Source organism: Megalops cyprinoides, chromosome 16 (genome assembly GCF_013368585.1).
Source record: "Megalops cyprinoides isolate fMegCyp1 chromosome 16, fMegCyp1.pri, whole genome shotgun sequence".
NCBI classification, from domain to species: Eukaryota; Metazoa; Chordata; class Actinopteri; order Elopiformes; family Megalopidae; genus Megalops; species Megalops cyprinoides.
In genome coordinates, this window is record NC_050598.1 from 11,902,098 (window position 1) to 11,929,645 (window position 27,548).

Below are 27,548 nucleotides of genomic sequence, written 5' to 3' on the forward strand. Positions count from 1 at the left end.
AAGACAAACAGGAGATGGAGGAGATGAATGCTGATAAGTTCAGATATGGTTTGTTTCTGCTTATCTCAGCCTTCAGTGTTACGGATAATTGGAAAGTGTTTTGAATTCCACTGGTTGTAAAAAGGTATTTAAAGAACCGTTTTCTAGGAATCCAGAAAAAAGACTAAATGTGGCCTCAATTAACAGAAATCTTAAAATAACAGCACATTGTTACCTGGCCAACAGCAATTAACTCCATACCAATGAATGAACAAAAAAAATCCTTTAAATTACACTTTATTTTATATAAAAACAAAAACAATAAACAAATAAATTAGATATGTATGCGTAGCCAACTAGATTTGTTTGTGTCCAAGGAAAATCAGGTACACCGTGTAAACCGTCATTTCGGTAGAAGGCCATAGCTTGAATTATTGCATGGGATTTACAGAATAAACACCCTAGTGCTTGGTTGTTGAGCCAACATGAGAGAGAAATAAAAGTTTAAAATACAAGAGATATGTGAAGTACAACCCCTGCTAACAACTGACACTCTGAAGTAATTTCACACCTTAACCACAACAGAAGGAAACCATAATGCAACCTAACCTTAGCCCTGCTGGAAAGCAAATCACATTCATTGCCCACAAGTTTTGCCTTCAAGTTTAAATAATATCCAACAAAGACCAGAAATACCAAAACTAAGGGGCATACCTACAACTATCTGTGAGAACTGCATACCTTTACCTGCTTTGGCAATGATCTGTGTCCCATAAAGGAAAATCCCCCAGGAGTTTCCCAGAAGGGCAGCATGAGTGTTGATGCACTTAAGACATATTAGAACACAGGCAGTTTTCTGGAGCCCAACAGGCAGCACACAAACTTATCACAACCTTTACATCAGCACAGGGTCACAGCTCTCCATAGACTCCGCATTTCTCCTGAACACTGATGGCATCATTCAAAACATCATAATAAACAAAAGAGGATAAATATTAATTCAGTCTCCTGGTTTCAGACTCAGTTCTGGGCTTTATTCATACAGTATTTCCAGCAGCAGCTATACTCTCTAAAAAGTGGGGTCCCATGATGATATGCCTGTGAATGATCAGATCTGTGTCCTGATTAATTCTTTTACTCCACTTCTTTAATAAGGGCTTTCAAAGGTATATAACAACATTGAGAAACACTCTCTAATTATAAAATACTGATCTTCAAATGCGTAGCAATAGCAAAAATATACAGTCAGAACTGGACTTGTTGCAATGCCTTCATCTCATACCAGTTCAAATAATTTATAAATGGTAGCTTGTCTTATTTTTCCTTTGAGATGTACATAAACATATTTTATTACTTAATATATTTACAGAAATGCAGGCACTTACGGCCATAATAGCAATTTAACATACGATATCCTGAGATTTAAGACCATTTTAAATACTGTTTTGTAAAAGAATCTATATATCTATATTTATGTCTGAAGGATTTCGTACATACATTTCAGGCTGTCTTATCAGCTTTTTAAGGGTCTTTCAAAGATAAACATCCAAATCCTCTAAGCCTATCTGTATTTCACAACGCTAGCTTCTGCTTATATAAATATATTTTCTCTACTTGTGTTGTCCATCTCCAGGTTGTCTGTGGTCTGGTTCTGGGGCAGCTCCTTTTACATATATGAGTTTGTACACTGGGCCCATCCCCCATATCTGATCTGTCCCCATGGCAACCAAGAGTATCCAGCTGAACAGATGGATGGTCTTTGTTTGGGACAAGCTGAAAACACAAAGCGGCCATTTTCATTGCCAGGTGTCAGAGTGCCATGCCCTGAGCCCCGAATTCTTAGAAGCATTGCCAGAACGTCCTGCCCTAACACCCCCCCCCAATTCACGCCCGTCTGTTCTGGAAACTCAGGTCCTTCACATAGTGCCATGTTAAGCCCCAACCCTCGGTGGGATCATCCCGGGTCTCTGTGTCCTCTCAGGTCCGAGCCCTGTTCTGCACCTCGCGGTAGCCAAGGAGACAGGGGTCGGGTGACAGGGCATCGTGGGTAAAAACCGAGTCATTGTCAGAGGAGCAGGATCCAGAGGTGTCTTCACAGGAGGGGGAGTACTGCTCAAAGGGCGTGGCCAGGTCCAGGTACTGGGCGAGAAGAAACAACCGGTTTTCAGGACCATGAGACACAGTGCGGGTGTTATTTTAGTGTTTTTCGTGTTTGAACCATAGTGGCAAGGAGTAGGTCTCATAGCCAAAGAGTTGCTGGTTTGATTCCCTGCTGGGGCACTGCTGTTGTACCCTTAGGCAAGGTACTTAACACATAATTACCACAGTAAATATCCAGCTGTATATATGGGTAACATAACAAATTGTAACCTATGTAAGTCGCCCTGGATAAGAATGTCTGCAAAATGCCAATAATGTAATTTAATGTACACATTATCGAAACTATTTTTATTCATTGGCAACTCCACACAACCAATGAATCTTGACCAATAAGCTGACAGGCTGGTGGTAGACAGTCACTCACCTCGTCAGAGACAGACAGCAGCAGCCGGTCCAGCTCCTCAACCAGCTGCTTGAAGGTGGGCCTCTGGGTTGGAACCGCATGCCAGCACTCTCTCATCTTCATGTAGCTAGAGGACACATAGACTGGTCAGTACCAAAACTCACAATGTACGTGTCATTCGTCACACCCCAGCTGTATCAGGTCCGTGAGATCCCAGGCACTGCTCAGCTATGATAGTACACATATCAGTATTTCTCACGCTGTACTCAAACAACCATGTAAGACAGACTACTATTTGTCAAATGTATGGGCACAGTCATGTGAGACAAATGTTCTCGTCATCATATGCTCTTATGTGAGACAAATGTGGGTCAAATAGCAAGGATCCTAAGGGGTTTGTGTGGGTGTGTGTGCGTGTGCATGCATGCCTGTGTGTGTTTGTGTGTGTGTGTGTTTGTACATGCATGCATGCATGTATGGGTGTGTTGTGTGTCTGTACTTACAGCTCGTGTGTGCAATTGGAGGGTTTGTCCATTCGATGTCCCTCTTTCAGCAACTTAAAGAGCTCCTCAACAGGGATTCCGGGGTACGGTGAGCCCCCCAGGGTGAAAATCTCCCACATCAGGACCCCAAAAGACCATCTGCAGATGCGGAGAAGAAAGGGGGGGAAATGAGAACCACAAGACCCCTAAAAATGCAGGTAGCATGTTCCTAACAGCCATTACTGAGAGCAGACAGCCATCACACTCTAATTCACACATAACACTCATACACACACTCATACACACACACAACCACACACACACTCACACACACACATCAAAACCCAGGCCAAAACCATTTGTGAATTCCTTCCATATATTGCTTTTAGTAAGAGCTGGAAGGCTTTACATATCTGCAAATGGGACAATTTGTTCTGCTTTTGTGTCTACGTTCACATTAAGCCATTGTGGTGCTGTCTCCAGCCTTTCAAGGAACAAGCCAAATTTTGTTAGACAGATCGGGCCAAATCGCAGCAGGCGATCAATGGGACTTACACGTCACTCTGATGTGTATAGACTCTGTCAAACAAGGCTTCTGGTGCCATCCATTTTACTGGCAGACGCCCCTGAAAACGGAACAACAGAGAGCTCTGAGCAGACAGATTACTTCATACAGCGGGTTTCCTATACAGACAGTGGATTACCATGCAGACAATGTGTTACTGCACAGACAGAGGATTACTGTGAAGATAGTGGATTACTGCACACTCTGTCTACCAATCAGAAGAGCCACATCCTGGAATGAACTTGTAGCAGTGTTTCTTGGAGACGGGCAAAGCCACACAATGCAGCCCGCATGGAGAGAGTAGGAAAAGAGAGTGAGAGCAGAAAGAGTGAGTCCAAAGGAGAGAGCACTCAAACAGAGACAGAAAAAAGGAAAGAGTACTGACAGAGATACAGACGAAAGGAGAGAGTGCTCAGAGAGAGAGAGACCAAAGGAGAGAGTACTCACAGAGAGAACAAAGGAGAGAGTACTCACGTTGGTGGTTTTCTTGTAGTAATCAATGTTGTGCACGCCCCTCGCCAGGCCAAAGTCAGCAATCTTCATGACGTTATCCTCTGTGACAAGGACGTTCCTTGCTGCCAAATCCCTGTGGATGCACTGTTTGAAAAAACAAAAAAGGCCCGTTAAAATCATGACGACTTGGTTCCTCCATTTTAAAGCTCTACCAGCAATGATATAATAACAAAAATCCATGTTTTCTTGGATTTCTGGGCCCTTCCCCCGGCTTATTGTGACTCAATATTCCTGAGGCTGAAATAAGGCCTGCTTTTCATTACAGCTGTGGTGGAAATCCACGGAAAAACAGGATGACAGAGAAGAGATAAAATTATTGCTCTTCCATTTTCGGGGGTATAATATAAATAACAGACAGTCTGAGTCAACATGCAGCGTGAAAATTTAGCAAATACTGAAATTAAACCGGCCCTCTGTAGATTTGTGGTCGGTGGAAAAACAAGACAAAAACCCCATAGCCAGACTGGATGGATGTCATTAAGTTTATTTGGGTCGTGATTTTAAATAGCACCAGTATTTGGAGGAGGAACGAGATGAAAGCCCTGGTTTGTGGCACACGCTGGAAGGCTTTCAGACAGTTTTCATTTTCGGGGAACTCGGAGGGCCGGGAGGAAGCCCCTCCCTCAGCGGCCGGGATGGCAGGCCCTGCTCATTGGTGAATTTACGACCCACTGAGACACAGTGGATCAGGCCATAAAATGTAATTGGTGGTATTCCTGTCCCAGCATTCCCCATTAAGTCAACAAGCGGTCGGTGTTTCCCATTACCTAAGGGACAAATCGGCCTCCAGTAATGCTCCTCCCTGCAATTAGCAGTAGTCCGTGCATACCTGTCTCAGTTAGCTTCAGGGCAGTCACCAGTGCATGTAACCCAGCTCCAAAACTAAACTTTATTTCTGACAATTCACTTCCGATCGGTGCAATTGTTACATAGTGTGTCAACACTGTCATGGAGCTCAAGCGACTTTGGGACAGGTCTATGGGCTATACCATAAATGCCAGTTCAGGAGAATTGAACAACTGTGAAAGGGAGATCAAACTTAGCCCAGGCAATCATGTAGCAAGGAGCCAGTTACATGCAGCAGCAGCAATACGGAAGACAACATTGGCACTAACAACTTGGCTGAGTGGGGCAGGCCTAATCCGGCTAAGAAATGAGGCTACAGTGCAGAGACTAAGGACAAAGTATATGGGGGGGAAGCAGCAGGGCACGTACCCTCTTAGAGGCCAGGTACTCCATGCCCCGTGCCACCTGGTAGGCGCAGGACAGCAGGTCCTTAAAGGTGAGCTGCTCCTCAGGCACCTTGGTCCTGTCAAAGGTGTAGTCCATGCCGGGAGGACGCCGCGCCCGCAAGTACTCACGCAGGCTGCCTTTGGAGGCGTACTCCACCAGCACGTAGAGCGGCCCTGCAAGGTCACATGATTACATTACATTACATTACCTGCATTTAGCAGACACTTATCCAGAGCTACTTCCAGCACAATAGAACATAAGTGTATCCATTCAGTTAAATGAGCAACAGTCTCAGACCAAGATCCGAGTTACACAAAGGAACCAAACAGAGAGGGACTAGCAGGCCATTGATTCAAGCTACATTTATTCAAATCTACTGCAATCTTCCGACAACTATCTGAAGAAGCTGATCTGGGGTCAGGGCTCACCATTCTGTGTGCACACGCCCAGCAGGTTGATGATGTTCTTGTGTTTGTCCATCACCTTCATGAGCTCCATCTCAGAGATGAGGTCGGCCAGGTCTTTGTCTGTGGCATCGTCTGGACAGCAAGACAAAGTGGCAGGAGCATGCACACTTCAGTTAGTTGAAAGTCTCTGGTTGTGTTTTGTTTGGTATTGATTCAGTTGTGACTGTATCACCTTCAGTTAAAATGGTTGGTAGACTTTTGCATGGGTTTATGTTTGAGCCCTTTACCTTTCAGCATCTTGACTGCCACAGTGGTCACCTCATCTGGGCGGCTCTTGTTAATTCCATAGGCCTCCGCCCTGACCACCTGTCCGAAGCAACCTTCCCCAAGCAGCTTCCCCAGGGTCAGACTGGAGGAGAGAGGAGAGAGGGGGTCACGGCACTGCAAAAGGGTTCTGTCTGAAGTTAGCACGTTAGCAATGCAGCCGCAAAACATCAGAGAGACGCAGTGAGAAAGTCTTGCACCTGATTGGTGCAATGTGATTAGACCCACCTCTCTCGGTTGAACTCCCAATTGGGGTCGTATGGCAGCTCGATCTCCATGACTCCCGCCAGCGCCGGGGAGCAGCTGGAGGAGAGGCGCGCGACACGCACCAGGGAGGCGCTCGACTTCCCGGACGAGTCAGAGTCCACGGAGTACTGGAAGAGAGCCACAGAGAGGCAGCGTTAGCCGCCTCCATGCCTCCAAGGACACCAGTGAAACTCACCCGCTGCGACGCGCTGACCGGAGGCCCCTCTAACCTGTCTGTGCAGGGGGAACTTGGAGAGCTTCTGCACGGGAAGGACGTGGAAGGGCTCCCTGGCAGCAGTAGCCTGCATGCGGCACAGGACCACGATGACCGCGGCCATCACGAGCGCCAGGCAACCGCAGGCGTAGATGATGATGTCAGTGTACTTGGTCTCCATCACATCCAGAGAGCCCAATAACTCTTCTTCTGTGGAGGATGGCAAAACAAGAGGGGTGCTCACACTCACAAGCAGTTCTTCATTTACAACAACTCTAGGATGAAGTGTTTTCTTTTAAAGGTATGAAATTTTGTTTGTGTGTTACCCATTTTTTTGCAAACACATTATGTTAATTTTCAAGTTATTTTTTAAGTAAAACAAAACAACTAGAGCAAAATGATATATAAAAGAAATCAGTATCTTAAATAATTTATCACTATTTTTCATAATCTTCAAATGATTCGTCTAGGCAATTATATTTGCAGTGCTCACTATGTGGTAGAGCATGTCTATCAGCCACTGCATTGCCCCCGGAGTCAGAGTTTACCTGGCAGCACAGTGAGCCAGGCAGACTGGTGGGAGAAGCCAATGGAGTTTCCAGCCAAACAGGTGTACTCTCCAGCGTCCTCCATGGTAACATTGGACAGGAAGAGAACTTCCACGTCCGACATGTTCAGGCTGCCCGTCTGCAGGAAAGCACATCACAGATGAGCGACAACACCAAACCCTTAAACCGTAATCTGAGAGAGGAGGGAAGTCTGCATCTCGTACCTTCAAGACCTGCACATAGGGGGCGCCATCGGGCCCGTATCGGCTGCCGTTCCTCTCGATGTGCTTCAGCCACTGGATGTGGGGCTGGGCGTCACTGTACACCTTGCAGTAGAAGCGTACGTCGCTGCCCACCACGGCGGTGGTGTTGGCCGGCAGGCCGGCCTGCAGGATGGGCCGGTGCGGGGAGCGCTCTGGAAACGGGACGGGGGAGAGAATGAGCCCTCAGACCCAGTCAAGAGGCCCTCTGTGCAGGAACAGAGTCCGCAGTGTGGCGCAAACACCGCGGAGCGCTGCTCACAGAGGGGCTCTTCAGAGAGTGGAGCTCTAAATAATCTGCATCCAGCAGCTGCCAAGGTAGATTACAGGCAGCAGATACAAAGGCATTCTAACCAGTCACCGTGATCCTGTTTATTCCATCTGTAACAAACAGACAAGGCTTTTTGGCCCCTGCAGTTCATTCTTTGCAATAATGGGCGCAAAAGCACACAAAGGGAGCATGTTAATCGTGGGTGACAATCTGATCAGACGGGCCACGGGACTGAGAGATAAGCAGCATTTAAGCAGCAAGCTGGACCAGCACTAATTGCCTCCATTAGGGGAGTCTGTACCTGTGCAGACACAGTGGAGCACTTTGAAGTCCAGCCTCCAGCACACGTTAAGACTTTAGCTCCCGATTTTGCCCTGTTAAGCCCTACTACACATCTATCATGATACTTGTTGAAATCAAGATCCTGTGGACTGAAATCTTGCATTTTTTACACTGCAGATTTTTCCTACTGAGACAGATAGAAGCAATATGGTGTCTATTTTTATTCAGGCAAACCTCATCCTTGGACTACAGACGAAGTCAAGCCAGATGTTTTGATCAAGGCAAACACCAGTGTGCAGCATGACATGTGCTTAGCCCTGGCTGAGGTTAAGGCAACAGAAAAACAATCGCACTGCACTGGTCCAGTCAGGTTTCAGGAAGCGCATGTCTGGTTCCATTTCTACAGTGGAAAGAACGGGGTCTAGACACTCTGGTGCCAAGAGCGGCCTTCCCACAATGCACCAGTGTTTGCGTCCCCCCATTCCTCAACCCAATCTCAGATATCTCTGCAAACATCTGAAGCTCCGGGTGAATTCCTGTGCCCTGTGTGCCACGCCTTTCACGGGTCTATCTGAAGTTTGTTTGCCTTTCCTTCTCGTTTCATTTTTTTTCATATATATATATAAATATGGTCAAGCGGAATTTAATGGGCCAGTCAGGCTGCTGAGCGCGTGTGTGAAAGACGCTGTGTAGGAGCGGTGAAGGCTCTCTCTGTGCGAGGAAGGCCTTCCTTACCCAGTACATCCAGGAGGTAGGTATGCGTGATGGAGCCGTACTTGTTCTCCACCACACAAGTGTAGTTGCCCCGGTCCGACGGGACCACGCTCTCCATAACCAGGCTCCAGTGCTGATGCCGCAGCTGCCCCCGGAAAAAAGGAGAGAACGACAACAAAAACAATTCAAATCCACGTGACAATCAATCTTCCTGACGTGTGTTTCCGAGTTTCCATGGAAACTGAATCAACACCAACACAACCCCCATAATGGTTCCCTGTCCTCCTGATTCTCGTTAGTCTTAAAGATGATGATAACGTTGGTCTGGGGAAACACAGATAGGCACTGATAGCGTCTCCTGAAAACCCTAAATGTAAATAGGCCCATATAAAGGCAGTTCCCACTGGAATCTGGGCCTGCCTCTCTCCTGGGTCATTGGTGGCCATTTTAGCATATTAAGGGTATTGAACAAGCGACGCTTGTGCAGTAAAACAGCGGAAAAAAACTGGCGCCTGCCCGCTCCCTGAAATATTATCCTTTACCCCATACACTCCACATTATTACTGAGACCAACAGCCACTGAGGCCACACTTGTGTTTAGGAACTGCTGAAAACACGCCTATGACCACTCTGACTTAAAATGCATCCACAGTACAGTTCATAACAGTATAAGGAAACTGGTAATTGAATCCATCTGTGGAGATGGGTTTGAAAACAGTTTAAACTCATGGCCACATTTGCCAACTTTCCTGAAGATCGTCTAATATCCCATAACGCTCAGCATAAAAGTACAAACAAAATTAGCTGAATTTATCATCAGTTGAAATCTGCTTGTATTCGCTTGTAAGGTGATGTTTAAAGCTGGCGAACATTAATGACTTTTAACACTAACATCAGCATTCCTCGCATTAATGGTGGTCATTCCCACTCAACACAAAACAAATAACTGCTAGCAAACTGGCTGAATCCAGCTGCTTAATGCCGCTATCTTGGCAGCATCAAAAATGCCTGCTAGCCATCTAGATTAGGTATTCTGCTGCCATGTGTGAAATTACTTGTTAACATATTCTTTCAATGCTAGAACAGGGTGGGATACAATTTTCTGAATGAGGTGCTTTTGAACAGAAAACATGATTAATAATTCCTGTTATTAAATGTCACCCTGGACACTTCACCATGGTTTCAACAACCAGCTTAATAACCTCTTTTCAACATTGCAGTCAAATGCAATTCTATTGTGTAGAGAAGGCCTGAGAGACCAGTAGCCAGTGAAACACTGTGGCAGTCACTGACAGACTGAGAGACCAGCAGCCAAATAGAGACTGTGCTCACCTTAATGCCCCCGATACGGTGCTCTCCGCGGAAGTCCCTGTTGTTTCTCAGCCAGCGTATGGTGGGCAGAGGGCTGCCGGCGGCAGGACAGCGGAACTTCACCGTGTTTCCGGCGGGAACAGCGTACAGCTTCTTATCCATGCGCTGAGTGTGCGTCCAGTAGGGTCCTGGGACAGACCCGAGGGACAGCGCCGTTAAGGTCATCGCCCATTCTATGAGGGGGTCATACAACAGTCTATGACGAAACAGCTGTACGCTCCAGAGACTGACCTCTGGTCAAATAGACCTGCTCGTCCTCCATCTCGGACGCTGCGTCCTCCCCACCGCGATCCTCATCGTCGTCGTTGTTGTCGTCGTCGTCCTCATCGTCACCCGAGCCTAACGAGTCTGAGGAACAGAGGGAAAAAAAAACATTTCACCTTATTTGAAATACAGCACGTTATTTGAAACAGAGAGATACAGTGCGGCTCTACGCATGCCGAACTGCGTGCTGCTCTCTCACCCACGACGGTGATGGCGAAGGTCCGCAGGGGAGCTCTGGTGCTGCGCAGCACGCACGTGTACAGGCCCGAGTCCTCGTACGCCACGTCCGTGATCTCCATTACCCTGGAGCGGATCTGCACCCGGGCACTGTGCTGGACCCGGACGTTGCCCCTGTACCAGAGGACGGGCCCGGTGTGGTTGCTGTCACAACTGAGTTTGAGGAGATCTCCAGGCACCAGCAGCAGGCGCTCTGTGGTCTCCCCCGAGTGGCCCTCGTAGATATCTGGGAGAAAAGCAAAACCGCACCGATATCACCGCACTGTGTCTTAGCTCGTATGACAGTAGCCAGAGCAGGCAAAAATCAGAACTGTCCTTCCCTGCCGAGCGTGACCTTGTAACTCTTGCCCCCATCCCTTTCGCTCTGGCAAATAAAGAGAGGTTTCCATGACAATAAAACCACCACCACCACCCCCCACTCCCCCACCGCCACGACCCACCCAACCAAGGCTGAGAGTGAGCCTGACAAGCTGACAGACCATAATTAAAATGTTGCGGTGGCACAGAAACCAGGCTGATACAATGAGACCTGGAGGACAGGACGGACTCTCCTGGCAACGTCCTGCCAGTAGACCGTGAGAGCACACACAGATCTCAGACTCCCCCCTCAAAAGGGCCATGCTTACCTGCTGAGTCAGACGAAGACCGTTTAGGTCTTTCAGTGAAGGGCTCTGCAGATGACAGGAGATTAAAACTGTAAATATAACTGTTTTTTTTCTCAAATACAGAAAGCAGAAGACATTTTTAAAAATTTAAGAAATGCTTTAAAATGTTAAGATTTTCTAAAAATAAATAGAAGACCCATTAAAGAGGTACGTAAGCTATGTAACTCGCTCTGGATGAAACATCTGCAAAGCTAATGTAAAAAGGCAGGCTCTTTTGTCAATAAGAAAACAAACAAACAAAGCAATTTTCACTCATACCTGGTAGGACAGAGAGCCAGGCAGACTGGTTGGAGGAGCCAATGGAGTTTCTAGCCAAACAGGTGTACTCCCCGGCATCCTCCATGGTGACATTGGACAGGGTGAGAACCTCCATCTCTGACATGTTCAGGCTGCCCATCTGTGTTAAACACATCAAGAATCAGTTACAACACGAAACCGCAATCTGAGAGAGGAAGAGGAAGAGGAGGTCCGCATCTCGTACCTTCAAGACCTGGATGTAGGGGGCGCCGTCGGGCCCGTAGCGGCTGCCGTTCCTCTCGATGTGCTTCAGCCACTGGATGTGGGGCTGGGCGTCACTGTACACCTTGCAGTAGAAGTGCACGTCGCTGCCCACCACGGCGGCGGTGTTGGCCGGCAGGCCAGCCTGCAGGATGGGCCGGTGCGGGGAGCGCTCTGGAAACGGGACGGGGGAGAGAATGAGCCCTCAGACCCAGTCAAGAGGCCCTCTGTGCAGGAACAGAGTCCGCAGTGTGGCGCAAACACCGCGGAGCGCCGCTCACAGAGGGGCTCTTCAGAGAGACAAGCTGTAAATAACTGCTAATAACCTTTAAAAGGTTAAAGCTGTGTGCCTGGCAGAGATATAGACACAGAACACAGGGTGCAGGCACACAAAGGTGCTCTAACCGGCGTACCTGGCAGGACCCACAGCCAGGCGGAGACGGATGTCCGTCCCTGCAAGCTCTCGGCCTGGCAGACGTACTCCCCTGCGTCCCCCGACAACACTTCCCTCAGAGTCAGGACGTTTGATTCGCTCCCGCGGCCAGGCTGCTCGGTTCAAACAGACAATGGCTACCAGTGACCGTGACGACAACAACACTGACGACATAAAAACGACATACAGCACTGAGGTATTCCAGAGTGGACATGAAGTGACTCTCTCTTACCGTCAGAGGTATGAGGTCAGCTTGGCCGTCTGGCCCAACATGGGTGTAGTCTCTCTTCAGCCACTGGAGTCGAGCAGCTTTGGTCCCATACCCCATGCAGATGAGGCGGGCCTTGCCCCCCACCAGCACTGCGGCGTTTTTGGGATGCCCACTTTGGAGAACAGCATGGGAGACTCTAAGCTCTAAAGAAACACAGGAGTGACATGGGAAAAAATACATTTTTTTTTCAGAAACAGTTACTCAGAAAATTAGCTCTACTCTCAAATGGTTCACTGAAAGCCCACATTCTTCTTCTATTTTTTTTTTCCTCTAATGCAGACTGCCGATAATGTGCCATGATTAGTGGGTTTAACAGGTCCTGGTCCTTAATGATCCGTTCAAGCACACGCACGCTACACTGCAGAAAAAAATACCATTTCAGGCAAATTTCCAGTCTAATTACTTCCTGTGGGTCTTATGCTGGAAGTCGGTTAGTTCCTCCTGAGCACAACACCCTGCGCTCCTTCTCTCTTCCTTTGCTTTCCCTTCTCTTTTCACTTTTTCCCCCTTTCTGTCTGACTGGGACTCGCTGAAGTTTATTTAAACACAAAGACAAGCATCTCGGCCCATTTTTTCACGGCATACCCCAGTTTCCTTTATGTCATCTGTTTAGAGTCAGGATTTGGATAGTCTGGATCAGTTTGTTTTTAAAAAGCAATTAAGCCCCCATAAGAATTTCCGTTTGATGTCCTGTGAGTGTGGGGGCTAGGCAAGGTGCGATATTTATAGAGCGCCTTTCTCTACATGCATGGGGGGGACGGGGTGGGGACGGTGGGTGCCCCCTCTCTGTGAGCTCAGCGGGCCACATCACACCAGCGCACATAAACACTATAATGAAGCAGTGAGAGGTGAGCGTGAGCTGTGACCCGTCTTTGACCTTTAGCTATGGTGTGAACTCTCACCACAACAACACCTGCTGAGTGGGGGCGGGCACAAACAAAGGCCGCGTTTAAGTAAGACAACAGGCCCGTGATTAACTGACACTTTGTATCGGGGTCGCGCCTCTCTCTAACTCATCAACACGCCTCCTAAATCTGCTGGCCTCTTGCGTGTTTTTTTTTTTCTTGGAACAGAGCCACGGTTTTACGTTGCCCGACGGCCATCGTTCAGAGATGATCGTTCTCACCGAAAGGACGATGAACAGGGGGGTCTGTCCTGCGCATGTTTTGTTTTTTGTTCATCGAAAGCCCGCCTCTTCCTGGTGACACACCAAAACAGCACTTACGCTGAGACTATGTTTCCTCTAAAACAATACAACAGCATTAATCGTGACAGTAATAACTATGTAGTGCACAGCTCCCCACGGGCGTGAAAGGAAAACTCAGAAAGCCCCAGAGACAAAAACGCGGGAGACCCGATCATGTTAAATCAGCCACATCCTCCGGAGTTCGGAGCAGAAACACAGCAGAGGCGTGTCCCAGGGGCGGTGCGTGTGAAAAAAAATCTGTGACTCCGTCCTGAACAACTTCATCTCTGTGGCCTAAGAGTTTTTTTTTTATTTTTTATCATCGTCTGTTGGAATTTTCCAAGGTGGCTTTTCCCCTCCTGAATTATTATGGTCATTACGTGACCTTAATTTCTTCTGGCAGGTGTTCAGTGGTGCATTGTGGGGCCCCTGTGGGCCGCTCAAGCTCTGCCACAGCAGGGCATCAGCATTCACCCCGGTAAGCTCTCTCTGTGGCAACCAGGGGGGTGACGCTTGTTATTCACATTTATGCGTGATGCTTGCTGGATGTTTGTATACATTACGTGGAGTGAAAGTTTCACAAAATGTTCCAGTGTTGGTCACCTGTAACCACCTGTTTTTCCTCATGCAGACAAAAAGAATGGAACCAGCACCTCCATCTGTTAACATAAGTGTGAATTGTACAGCAATGTAACCCCACTATGTAAGAGAGGGCACATTGTTAGAGAAATGGTAGTCAATCTGCTCAGATCATTTTCTCACAGCAGAATAAATAACCGCCTCAGGTAACAGTGGTAGAGTGTGTGTGTGTGTGTGTGTGTGTGTGTGTGTGTGTATACAGTAGGTGTTAGGGCTCTATTACATCAAATTAAGCTCAACAGTTAGCAAGTTAGTTTGGACAAACTGTCAGATATTTTAATTCCAACTCAGTCTCTGTGACTTACCAATTCAGCCAAAATGACTTTTTAGTTATATTGTGTTTTTATTTACAGTCAAGTTTACCAGCTCCTCTCCTCCTCTGCTCCTCTTCTCATCCAGCCAATTGTTTGTCAATCTAAGCAAAGTGACTCCTCTACCTCTATCTACTGTCTGGCGCAGCAGTTTAAATGGTACCCCACCCCAAAATACACAACACTTATGCCCTGTGTGTCCCTCACATCTTCCTGATTTGCTCAGGAATGCTCTGTGGTCATTCAGGACTCTACATGTAAGACAGATCCAGTTAAAATTTCCTGTTCGCTTACATTGCATTACGTTACATGCATTTAGCAGACAATCTTATCCAGATCCACTTCCAGCACAATAGAACATGAGGGTATCCATTCAAGTTGAATGAGCAACAGTGTCAAACCAAGCTAGCAACACTCCCAGACCAGTGACTGTGAGCACAACACTATTTAAGCCCCATATCCGACTGCCCTGTTACATTGACTGGTCAAGTCCCACTGACCCCAGCAACAGAACTAGTCTTGATGTAATACAGCCCTGAGGTATCAATGGGAGCCCCCCCCCCCCCCCATCCCCTATCCCACCCCTCATGCTGGCACCCAGCCATAGAGATTTATTCTTCCGTGCCTGGGGGTTCTGAAAGTTCTAAAAGGGCTAAGTAGCACAGTTTACGACACAAAACACCAGCGGAGCTTTCTCTTCCAAAAAGATTACATCACTCCCTGTTCCTGTCAGAGTGCATTCCGGATCCCGTTTCCGCCCCCCCGTAGCTAAATCACAAACATGTGATGCAATGTGTTGATTATGTGCTAAACATGGAGGACATCCAAAAAATTGCTAAACAAAATGTGTGAATTTGTTATTGTGTGGGATCCTTTGAACAAATACATGAGTGTTTTACTTGGCAGGATGATACCAGATTTTGACGAGCGTTAAGATAAATGATGCTATTTCACCTGTTCGCCTTCTGCTTGAACGTCCCATGTAAAGCAGACCTTTGGCAAGGTTATTCAGTCTGAAGGCTGCTGCCAACACAAAAATCACGTATGCGATCAGAAGATGCCCTTATCGAGGTTTATGTTGCTTTACGTTACATTCATTGAGCAGACGCTCTTATTCAGGGCGACTTCCAGCACAAAAGAGCAGAACTGTTCCCATCCAAATTGAATGAACAACAGTGTCAGACTAGTGTCAGAGCCTTAGCCCGGTTTATTTGCATGGTTTTTATTTTCAGTTTGCGGAGGCAGTTCAGGGTAAACACCTTGCCCAAAGTTTCAACTGCAGCTTCCCATCCGAGAGATGAACCTGCAATGTTCTGAATGCAGGGTTTTTCCCTACAGCCACCGGCTTGCTCTTTGCATCCTCTGAGCTCGCCTGCACAACAGAGAGGGGTCCTACCTGTCACTCTGCCTTCCTCTGGTGACTCTGGCCTGACCACCACTCCATCAGCCAGGATGATGAGCAGCAGGCTGAGTATGAGGACAGGGGTCATGGTGCGGGTCGGCAGGTCGGGCCTGCGCCTCGTAGCGAAGGAAAAACGAAGGGGGGCGGCACCCCACAGCCTTCCGCCGGCCTCAGACTCTGCGTCCCGCCATTGGCAAGCTCAACGTACGGCCCAGTAACACGACACCTACGAAAAACAATAATCACGTTAATTGCGCACAGCTTTCAAAATTTCCACATACCGTTTCCTGGGGCTCCCTTGGCACGGTTATGGTCAAAAATATTGAGTTGATATGCTTTTTAATACAGGATGGAAACGTAAAAATAATAGCCTTTCTTAAACAAAAGGCCTCATGTGTATCTCTTTTCAACCACAAATTCCCTGACTGCCAAGTCCCTGTGGTACAGTTTTCACTTTCCCCCATTCCCTCTGCCTGAACACATGAGCCTCAATGTGTACTCCTAATGCACTGCTATAGGAGAATAAAGCTTTGCTGGTAAAGTATTATGCGTGGGCTCATTTTGGATGACAGGATGGACGACAGAGACCCCACACTTTAATGTAACACCACAGTACCCCTGCTCCCCCATGCCTACCTATATGTCAAATTGGTGGTGTTCTAAATTAAAGTTGGAGTCAAAGCCAGCCCACAATTTCCATTATTGTCAAGATAATCATCAGCAGCATCACTATCTTTCTTATAACCTTTGAGGATCTGAATCTGATACACAGCCCTCAAATGCTCCACCCCATCCTGCCGTCCATTCATACAGATTTACAAAGATCCCGCAACATCAACAGGACAGTTTTTCTGTCGACTATACGCCTGAAGCGGTTAGTGCAATGAAAAGCAGAAGCAATCGTTACAAGAATTAAACGCTGACACATGCAATCATGAAGTGCGTTTTAAGGAGACGATTTACCAAAGCAAAGGAAGTGGTATTTACATATTTTCACAATGAGATGTAAACTAAAGTGTCAATTGCGCACGTTAACAAGTGTTTTTAAAAATGTTTGCTAATTCTAAGACATATGTCTGGGTATTAAGATCGCCCTCAAAGTACAGTTTGAATTTCCTTCAAAACCCGTGAGTACTTAATATTGATAGATTACAGCGCACACCATGAACGCGGCGTGTCATAGAGCCAGCTCTCCTGTTACTACCACTACCCATGCCGACGTCTTTAAGTTACAACAGAGAATATTGTTGGTTCGTTCCAATAACGACAATGACATCGAAGCTGAACAGATCGGTGCGCAGCGCTGTTCAGGGTTGAACAGAAGATACGTCAACTATTAATTTAATTTAATTTTAAAAGCAACCTCCCCCCGTGTTTACACATAAGACGCCAACATCAAATTAAATTCTGTCCAAATGCGAAATTTAAGTTGATATTTATTCATTTGGCAAACGCTCTTATCCAGCAAACACCGAAATGAAAACCTCTTTTTAAGAGTTCAATTAGAGTGGCAATGAAATAACGTTATTTTTCTTGCCAGAGTGTATTTACACCGTATTTACGGCCTACGCATTAGCCAGTTTCCTCGCGCGTTATAGCCAACATAATCACAGCATTTTTTCTTTTTAACCATGTTCAGAATGATACACATTTTAAATAAATGAATGAATTAAAAATGTTCAATTATACCCCACCCCCCTTACTTAAATGATCGTAAAATAAAATTGTTATAATTGGGTCGGTTTGTGCTGTCACTTTTCCCCAAGGAAAAAACCACCTTAACCGTTTGTTTTTACAGTGATGTTTATATATTGTTTGTATTTAATAAAAATACTTCCAGTTGATAAGGTATGGTCTATAGATTCAAATAAACGTTTCTATATATTTAGTTACTTTGTCTAAGTTATTTTACGTTATTTCTGAAACATATCACTGTCCACAAATGTAATTTCACCACAGGATCCATTTTTATGCAATGTCGTATCAACTATCATACACGTACCTAAAAACATGCAAAGCTATACGAAAAAAAAACTTTTTGTTCCATGTAATTTTGATTGGCCTAGTGAATGAAGCTGTGAATGATCATTCGGTAATGACAATGTTATTCTGACCCCTTTTCCATATCGGAGTTGTAAAAGTGTCCCTTTCACCCAGTGCTAAGCACGCTACCTTCTTTTCTGTTAAAGACGGATCCTTGGTTCGGTTTAGTAAATAAAACATCCCTAGTTCATTCTAAGTGAAAGAAAAGATGGAATACCCACTGTCATTCCCGATTATTTCCTCAGAAGGTGCTTCGCTCCTGGAGGACGAGAAATAAACTTCTTGGTACAGTTCTAAATTAGTCCAAAGAAAAATAGCACCAGCTGCCCACGGAACACGAAAGACTTGATCCTTATTACTTTGCGCAAAGTCCAACTCAAGAATAACACTCCTCTTCTTATGCCTCAGCCGCGGAATAAAACCTCGAGTCCCTGGAGCTGCGGACTGAAAAGTGCGAGTTCGCTATGAAAAAGTGCTAAATCCAGGCAAAGAAAGACACTGCATTGATATTCTATGGCGATTTCATTCCATCGGGTGTAGAGAAGGCAAACATTTCGTCTTTCTTTCAGAAGAAATTAAAAAAATATCCGCAATGTGGTACTGGGTCCTTGTGATGTGGCCGAAGCGTATTAAAACTTCAGCAACGCCGTCGCAGCGACAGCGCAACAGATGTGGAGTCCCGGCACCGCTCTTCTGTCCAGCTCGCTGTTTGCGCTCGTATGGCGTGTCCAGCAGGAACCCCAAGCATTTAGAGATCTCAATTAGCGTCTCTCCGGTTTCACAGCGAAGCTGCTCCGAGCATTTTACTGCCAATCCCACCGCGGGCCGTGAGCACGAGAGTCACAACAATGGGTTCAAATGAAAGAGAGAAAGGGGGGGGGGGGGGGGGGGGGGGGGGGGGGGGGGGGGGGGGGGGGGGGGGGGGGGGGGGGGGGGGGGGGGGGGGGGGGGGGGGGGGGGGGGGGGGGGGGGGGGGGGGGGGGGGTATGACTGTGTTACACCCCTCCCCTCCCCAAAAAAATCCCTCGAGGCAGCCCCCCCAGTAACAAATTTTGCACTTAATCTGTTTACACAATGGGACCAAGGCTCACTGAAAATATTACCTCGGTTTAGTAAACATTTAATGATGTTCTAGTGATCCACTATCTCTGTATTTTGGTTTAGAAATGTAAACTGTAAATTCATAACGTACGAAGTAGAATATTCCCAATTCAGCCTTTTTACTTTTTTACTTTCGCTGTCAAAACGTGTTTTACATTATTAAAATAATATGAATAGTGATTGGATATTGATGATACAATTCTACCATAACAATCTAAGTGTAATGCAGTTGTTGGGAGTCATTGAATTAAACCGTTGTAACACTGGAAAATGAACTGAAAATACTGTGACGTCAGACGCATTTATGAAGACATTACTATCTGTCATATACGTTTTTATCCCCTGCCCACCCATAACTTCATAATTGAGTTATAAAAGAGAGAAATTAGTTGAACATTTGATCTTTTCCTTTTAAAATATGCCGGGTAGGTTCAAGGGGGTGGTTTTGTTCTGTGTTTGAAAAAAACGGTCTATCATACGACCATTCATGTGAAATGGATTTAACCTTAAGCCTTAACGCAAGGGAGATGGATTCTCCCAGAGAGTTCTGTCTGCAGCATGAATGGTGACTACTGCTGGCTCTAAGGCAAAGCACTGCAAACATGGGTTCGGAAATTAATGTGTCAAAATATATTTACAGTCAGTACTTCAAATGTGTGTGTGTGTGTGTGTGTGTGTGTGTGTGTCTGAATACATGAATAGAGTTTTTGCTGTTATGTATATGCTTTGGCAACATATACAAATTTGACATTCAGTTATATTTGTAAATTTCATGTCCGGTAATTTTGGCCAGCTACATCAAGCAAATAAAGTCTTAAAAGTTCTGTTTCATTAACAGACAGAGTGGAGTTGTAGACACGTCATGCCTGTCTGAAGACATTATTATTACATTACTGGGATTTAGCAGACACCCTTATTCAGAGTGACTTACATGGGTTACAGTCAGAGCTGTGCATTAGATGCTGTCGGGCTGTCTGTGCCTCTGAAGACCAGGCCTACGTGCCCTGAGGGTTCCTCTTATTTACCTTAGAACCTGGTCATCAGAGCCAGATCTCCCCTGGTCTTCAGAGCCAGATCTCTCAGCACAGGCAGGATCTGGGTATTTCAGACTGTATGGAGTTCTACAGTTAATCCAGTTTCCAATCCAATGCTCTTCTAAGCAGTGTATTTCCTTCCAACCAGTCAAATTATGCCAAACAGAACAGATGAAGGGAAGACTGAAGTACTCAGTCATACATTTCCCCTGTGAATTACTTCACTATTCAAAATGGGCCTTTATTGACTTGATTATTGTTCAGCTTTTTATTAAGTGCACAATTCTGAGCTAAAACAAACTCCTTGGTGCCGCAGGGCATGTCAATTCCATCAGTAAAATCACACAAAACAAACCACCGAATGAACAAGATGGGCTATTTTAGAGATCTGGACGTGAACCCGCTAGCAGAACAAATTAACCTGGAGCCCAAAATTAGAGTGCCGCTCTCTTGGGGTCTGAGAACATGTTATTGAGATAACTCTCTGTGTGAAACGGGGCCGCCAGTGTTTCGCGGCGCAGGGAAAGGAGAGAGAGAGCCACCGCGCTGTCCCTCGACAGAGCGAGTGTCATGCCTCACGGTGCCGGAGCATGTCCGCTGCCTGGCAACCCTCCATGCCGGCGCAGCGGGAGCAGGCGTGCGTGCCGAAACTTTGTGGGACAGGACTAAGAGATCTCCTCAAGTTAAGCCCTCTCCCTTTCACCCACCCACCGCCCCCCCTCCGCATCTCCAGCTCTGCCTCCCCTTCAAAAACACGCCGGCATTCCACACCACAAAGGAGGACTTTCCCCCCCACACAATCGCCTCTCCGTTCGCCTCACCCGGCCCGCATTGAAGCACGTCCTAATCAGCCCCCGCTCCCTTATCCCCGGGTCGCCCCCTTTGAGGGAGTCGGCTGAATCTCAATGCCCCATTAGAACTTATTATCTGGAGTCCCCCTGTGTCTCTCCCTATCCACTCCTAACCTCGCCTCTCAAAGGGACCCATCTCTGCTAAGCTTTGCCTCCCCAGCTTAACCATCACCGTACGCATTATTCCCTCCATTCTTAAGGCTTCTGAGTCTTAGAACGAATTGTATCAACATGGACAGGACTAACAGTCATGACGGAAGAGAAGCAGTAAGCCCTGTATTGCAGCTATTGCTTATCTGTTTGCTCTTAAATTTCAGTCTCAAAGTTCTCGTTCGTCAACATTAAATGACAAGAAAATAATTAAACAGCCTTTTGATGAGGTGGGCACAGGGTTGCTGTCCTTGTCTCACATGCATGACTCACAACCCATTATTTTCTGATAACTGGGCTTCAGTAAGGCGGAGGTCAGAGGGAAAACCATACCAGGTATACTGTTCAAATACATGAAGGATAAATGGAAGTCATATAGAAGACCAGGCTGAGCACGTCTGCCCTCTTAGGGCATTCATCATAACCTGTGATGCAAGCAACACAAGATGAACACCGCTGTCATTCTTTTGATGGACTGAAGTGACTGCAAAGGATGATGGGAGTTTGTGTTGGATAAACAGGGCAGTTTACAGTAAGGGAACGGAGCACTCGGGGCCTTGCTGCTGTCAGGGCCAGAGCAGGCAGCATGAGCTTCGTTACGCAAGGCCTGTGTTGATGTTGATACAATGTTATTGAACCTAATTGTTGTGTTAATTAGCTGCAGATGGACCAGCTCCCCTGCATACGCGGGGAAAACAATGCAAACAAAAAGGAATCTCGCTGTAACCCTTTAACCGCCGCGGAGACCGACCCCTGGGCTCGGGTTACCGCCGTCTCGCGTCTCACTGAGAAATGCAACACCATATTAACATGTCCAGAGCTGCTCCCTTACAAAGGGAGGCTCAGAGCTGGAGCTGCGCTCCGCCGCGGCGCCCGGCGTTCTGGTTCAGTCCGTCCGCCCCGTAAATAAGCCACGGTTTGGAGGGGAAGTGAGGGTGTGAATGGCTGTTTTTTCGGATAAGGCAATAAACTCCAGACACGCGAGGAATGCAGCGCTGGGCACAGGACGTGAGGGAGAGATGTAAGGTGACACCAGGCTTTTCCAATACCGTGCTTTCCCCCTGTCCTGTTCCGTACTGTATTTAAAATTTTAATCGCCCCTTGGGACAGGGTGTGTCTGGAGAGGAGAAGCGGCCTTTCACGGCGGAATATTCAAATTGGGCAGACAAGCGGCGAGTTGTTGTGGCAACAGAGTGTCTTCTCTGTAGTACGAATGACAATGACCGCAGCGCGGAGGACACAAGGGGGGGGGGGGGACCACGCTGGACTCAAGCGAAGAGATTTAATGTTGCACGTCAGTTCTTCTCTTGCCAAAGAGGGGCCACGCATTGGTTTTACAATAATGTATATTTCACAATAATAAAACTGCCTCGTTTGTGGGTTTGAGCTATATTTTTGTTTCTCGGACTTTGTCTCACGCACTGGTGTTTAGGCTTTTGTAAGCTATGATGTGATTAACCAGAAACCAAGCTGCTGACGATGCCCGTTGTGAAATAAGTCTTTAGGTCAGTAGTGTCTCCTTCTGGGTCCTGTGCTCCTCCTATCTCTCTGCCACGCTTTCACAATTCCCTGCATGCCTTTCACACCGTTGCCAGATAGAGGGATGCCTCATGTGTTTGTCAGCGTCAGCCCCACGCGGACTCCAGTTTGTGTTTAGATTTCAGATCCCTTTGACAGCGCCAGCCAGAGACTCCCCTGTGGGCTAAAACCTGTGGGAATATGCGGCCGGGCGGGCGTGAACGCGGTGGTGGAGATGTGGAGGGGTCACTCATTAACTCCACTGCTTGCTGGATCAGGGGCTATTGTCTTCTGTTTGGGTTAATTATTACCCAGGAGGGACCTGACAGTGAAAAGACGGAGAGGTCAACTTTGTAGTGCGAGCAGGGGCTGCATCTGAAAACATAGAGAGGGAGAGAGAAAGAGGAGCTGTTTTTATAAAGATGGATATCACAGCTGTCATGTCTCTTGCCTGTTCCTTCTCTTCTCTCCTCTCTCTTTTTTTTGTATTGTCTTCTTTGCTCAGGCTTCCAGAGGTGCAGCCGTGTCCCAGTACTCACTGAACCTTCCCTGAACCCTCTCATGTTCATTCCAGCGAATTAGGATTTTTTTCTTCATTTGACTGAAACTAATTGAGCTGGATGAGATGTGGGTGATGTCCCAACAAAAACTGAATTCTCATTCTTATCAACCTGTTTTTTAAAGGAAAGCAACATTATTCAATCACAAAAAGGTAAATATTGATTCATTCCTGTGAAGGCAGGTATAAGTTAACATGTGGTTTCATGTGTTAAAAGGTTTGCATATATTTCCACATATATTAATATGAGTTTGGAGCTATCTCAAGCTAATTTTTCAAGAGTTCTCACTCACAAAATATCTGTTTACCTCCATCCCCCAAGATTTCCTTCAAGTGGGGAATACCTCAAATCCCCTCAACCCCAAAAGACAAGGTTTGGGGGGAGGGGTTAATTAGGGGAGCGTAACAACTCATTAAGACGGCAACCCATTGTCCTGGTGGTGCAATCCCCATAACAGGCAGTTTCACCTTCTGTAATGACACACGTCAGAATAAAGAGGACTAATGAACCCTTCACACCTGAGCGAATGTGTTTACTGCTATATTGTCACAGGCAATGATACCCTACTCCATCATTTTGTGCTACCCTTCTGTGGAGATACATTATGCAGGGTCATAAAGAACAATGCTTGTTTATTACAACCTTAAGATGTGTTACAATTTCCCCTGTTACACAAAGTTCTTCATCAGATTGTTCTTATTATTATGAAGTTTTTTTTTTTTTCAGTTAATTGGCAATGGATTTTTTTAATGTGGCAGCATATGTAGGTCATTTGCACTGGTAACTTCAGATACACAGGCACTAAAACAGATTCAAACAAAGCATAAAAATTATCATCCTTGTATATAATCATAGCACAAGGATGATAACTTCTCTATCTCACTATTCTCATTTATTTATTATATGACAACTACAGAAGTACTGCACAACACATAATTGCACAAACATCTTTCTATTTGTTGTATTTTATACCTCTCTCTTTATTTTATTCAATTTATTCTTTTGTTGTTTTTGACGTGTGCTGGACGGTGCAGTTGTGACACTAAAATTTCCTTCAGGATTAATAAAGTATTTCTTATTCTTATTCTTAAAAGGTGGTGATGTCTGGATCGGGTCAGCCTGGATGGGGCTTAATCTGCCTTGCCTTCGTTTTGAAGGTTAATATTTTCCCCGTTGGTTTGGTGAAAATGGAAAAGAGCATGATATCAAGACTGCTGAAAGCACGTTGATTCTGATATGCATATGCGTCCGAGCTTTGCAGGGACACAGAGCCAGAGAGGGAATGCAAAGCTGCGTGGCCATGACTGTAAAACGATCATACCGAAGGTATAATTACGCTGCGGAGGAGTGCTGCAGCACACAACTTTCATGTTTTTTACAGTGAGGTTTTTTTTTTTTTTTTTTTTTGCCCTCTTGGATTTCCATATCTAACCCCTTCTGCGGCTTACATTGGGCCGGTGCCTCCGATCTGTTCATCAGAGAACATAAACAGAAAGCCGAGCGCATGCTTCCTCTGCGAGAGAGCGGGCCAACACCGCAACGTGTCTGAGGTCACCGGCCTTGCCTGGATGGCGATGGCAGCGCGTCTTTCCAAGTTTGATCAGTCATCGACAAACTTCCTTTTGGAAGGAGCTGGGAGTACACCTTTACTGTGAGTGCCATGCAGTCTGATGTACTTTATCTGATCTGCGCATGGTGCTGATGGTCCTGCTCGTATCAGTGCACAATGTGTTTTTCTCTGACTTTCTCCACTCAGTGTCTTGTTGGAGAATTTAACACCAGTTTAATTCGGGTCTGTCAATGCTGCCTCTTGATAATGGACCCTCCCCCTCTCCCTGGCTACCAGCTAGTCAGTAATCCAGCAGATCCACCCCACAGATCAGGCCTCTGATCTGAGGGCTAAGGCCGCTTTGTTTGTGCACTGATTGAACTGTCTTCTTCCAGGAGAGGCACTTATTTTCACTGATAATGTGTTGCAAAAGCGCCGAGACCTTCCTGTCAAATGTGGCTGGAACATAAACAGGTTGTATATGGCGAGATTAGTGTTTTCCTACAAGGCCATGACACTCTAGGGTCAATCTGACATGTTCCTGAAATAATCAGGACTTGATCACATTCTCTGAAGGCAGCTAGAACATAGACACCTCTCAGTATCAGTATCAGTAGCAGCATTAATACAGAGGATAGTGTCCACAGCCACAGCGAGTCTGCATGACATTTAAAAGGTCACTGGAAAAGGGGATGCCAGTAATGAGGAAACAGTCTCTAAACTGGGAGATAGACCAATGACCATTAAAGCTCTGTGAGTCCAGCTGAGCTCCTGTTGGTTTATACCACACTATTACTTTGGGGTGATGATCCCAATTTTATTGCCATTGTTTCTGAAGAATGAACTGCAGGTAGAATAATGGCAATATCTTGAGACACCAGCCTTGAGACTATATTAGTGCACCAGGATAGCTGGGAATTGATCAAAATACTTTCTGAAATTCTGAATTCTTTTTCAGAATTCAGAATTCGCTTTCAACTCGGCTACATATATGAGTAAATTTTCATAATGATAAGTGATAAAAGCATGAGCCACAGATATATGAAGATATATTAACTGGTTGCATTTATTAATATGTGTAGCTGGTTAATATTTAGTGATACTCTAAAAACTGCTCATGCTTGTCTTTTAAACATGCACGTTCTTGCCGATTTTAACCCCAGACTGTCAGCGATGAAAGGTCACGTCTATCTCTGGGGCCAGTGATGACCCAGTCCGACAGCCTGCGGCCTTTGACATCTGAGAAAAACAAAAGATTCCTCCTTCAGGTGACACTTCAGACCTTGCGTGTGGTGTTCTTCAAAGAGGACCCACTCTCTGACAGCAAAGGAGTTCATAGGCGTCCCCATCTGTGCCTGATTAGCACAACAATGGGGTTCAATAGGCCTGAATCAATGAGGCCCTCTACACCAATAGGTCCAGCGCACTGCATCCCATGATACACAGGGACACAGAGAGATACTGCATTCATTAATATTGTCCAAGAGCAGCAGTGGGATTAGGAATCTTCCAATCTCATTTTTCTTATTCTAAAGGTTCTTATTATAAAGGTTCTTTCTGTGTGGTTTGTTTTTCTCTTGTTTTAGTTATGCCTTTATCTTATCAGTTGTTCCCTTGCCTCTTAAATGTGGAGAAGTACTGTGTTCTTGTAAAGACATGTAAATGATATGAACTCGTCTGGCCAAGATTACGAAACACGGCTGACATTTGAGTTGCCTGTTCTGGGTAAATCAAGGATTAGATATCACATTCAGCATCCACATCTGATTAACTACATTAAATATGATTGCAAAAATGCTGGGAAATTACTTCATCTCTTAAGAGTATTTCCTATTTGCTTTTCAATGCTGACTTTAACCCCTTGAGGTTTCACTGCCAGAGGACAGAGTAGAGTCTAAAAGGTTACCAGTAGTGTCTCCACTTCTCTGCGCTGAGCGAAAACAGTGAGATGTGTTTGTTAGCTTGCAGATACACCCTGTGTGGTCCTCTGGGGAGGTGTGTTTGCTTTGAGAGACGCTACAATCAATGGGCCTTAAACAGAACAGCTGCATTGTTAGGTGAAACAATCTCTTGCCTTTTAAGACACAGCACACAGCATCTTTCAACACATAGAACACAGAACACTCCTGCCACAGAGAACAAATAATACACTCTCGCCCCGTAGAACAGGGAATATCTTCTGGACCTATAGGACATGTAGCCATCCTGCAGAGCACAGAATGCTCTCTGGTTCTGTAAATCCCAGAACATTGTCTAACCCCATAGAACACAGAATACTTACTGGCCACTGTGGATCACTGGAGTCTGAAGAGTCACTATGGCGCATATGACACAATTGTATCAATGTTCTATAGTTTATGCTTTGCTTACAAGTATAACATAAAAGAGAGTGTATAGAATAGACTAAACAAAACCTATTTTTGCAAGCCAAAGCTTGATGATGTGCCTAATGCAGTTCACTCTCATCCACTGAAATGAGAAAGTTAAGGGTGATCAGGCAATGTTTTCTCTGAACACCACAAACTGCACTCTATATTTCTGCTAAGACAAAAAGGAATTGCACACTCCATTTGAATGTGGTGCTGTGGCATGGTACTGTGTAGCTATGGTGCAATGGTACGTATGCTCTGTGTGGCTGTGGAATTGTGGTGCTGTGGAAGCGTGGTACTGTGGTACTGTGAGGCTATGGTTCCTGGGTGTTGTGATGCTGTGGTTCTGTGTGGCTGTGGTGTTGTCTTGATGTGGCACTGCGGTTCTGTGTGGCTGTGGTACTGTGGTGATGTGGTATTGTGTGACTGTGGAGCTGCGGTGTTGTTGGTTCATTCAAACACAGTGGATTTGACTACAGAAACCGGTTTTCACCAGGGCACACTGTATAAAAGAAGGCGCTAATTGAGTCCTTACTACTCTTATGATAGAAATCA

At 46.0% G+C, this 27,548-nt stretch overlaps 1 protein-coding gene across 1 annotated transcript; it reads right to left on the bottom strand.

Annotated features, from left to right (window-relative positions):
- Positions 1-276: 276 nt before the first annotated feature.
- On the bottom strand, positions 277-18,694 carry LOC118790619 (fibroblast growth factor receptor 4-like). The gene is made up of 23 exons (XM_036547592.1): positions 18,083-18,694; positions 15,813-16,044; positions 12,242-12,423; positions 11,990-12,122; positions 11,560-11,750; positions 11,337-11,475; positions 11,040-11,084; positions 10,376-10,639; positions 10,144-10,260; positions 9,874-10,040; positions 8,563-8,686; positions 7,239-7,429; positions 7,015-7,153; positions 6,483-6,676; positions 6,235-6,380; positions 5,970-6,091; positions 5,704-5,814; positions 5,258-5,448; positions 4,004-4,126; positions 3,520-3,590; positions 2,986-3,123; positions 2,504-2,609; positions 277-2,118 (listed from the first exon to the last, which is right to left on the bottom strand). Exons 2-23 carry the CDS (start codon positions 15,904-15,906, stop codon positions 1,957-1,959), a joined length of 3,150 nt encoding a protein of 1,049 aa, XP_036403485.1. The 5' UTR covers positions 15,907-16,044; positions 18,083-18,694; the 3' UTR covers positions 277-1,956.
- Between the last annotated feature and the right edge of the window lie 8,854 nt (positions 18,695-27,548).

Coding starts and splice junctions, on each gene's coding strand:
- LOC118790619 (XM_036547592.1), bottom strand. CDS start 15,906: ATGACCCCTGTCCTCATACTCAGCCTGCTGCTCATCATCCTGGCTGAT. Junction 10,041..10,143: donor GCAGGTCTATTTGACCAGAG/GTCAGTCTCTGG, acceptor GGTCTGTCCCAG/GACCCTACTGGACGCACACT. Junction 5,449..5,703: donor GGGCGTGTGCACACAGAATG/GTGAGCCCTGAC, acceptor GTGACCTTGCAG/GGCCGCTCTACGTGCTGGTG.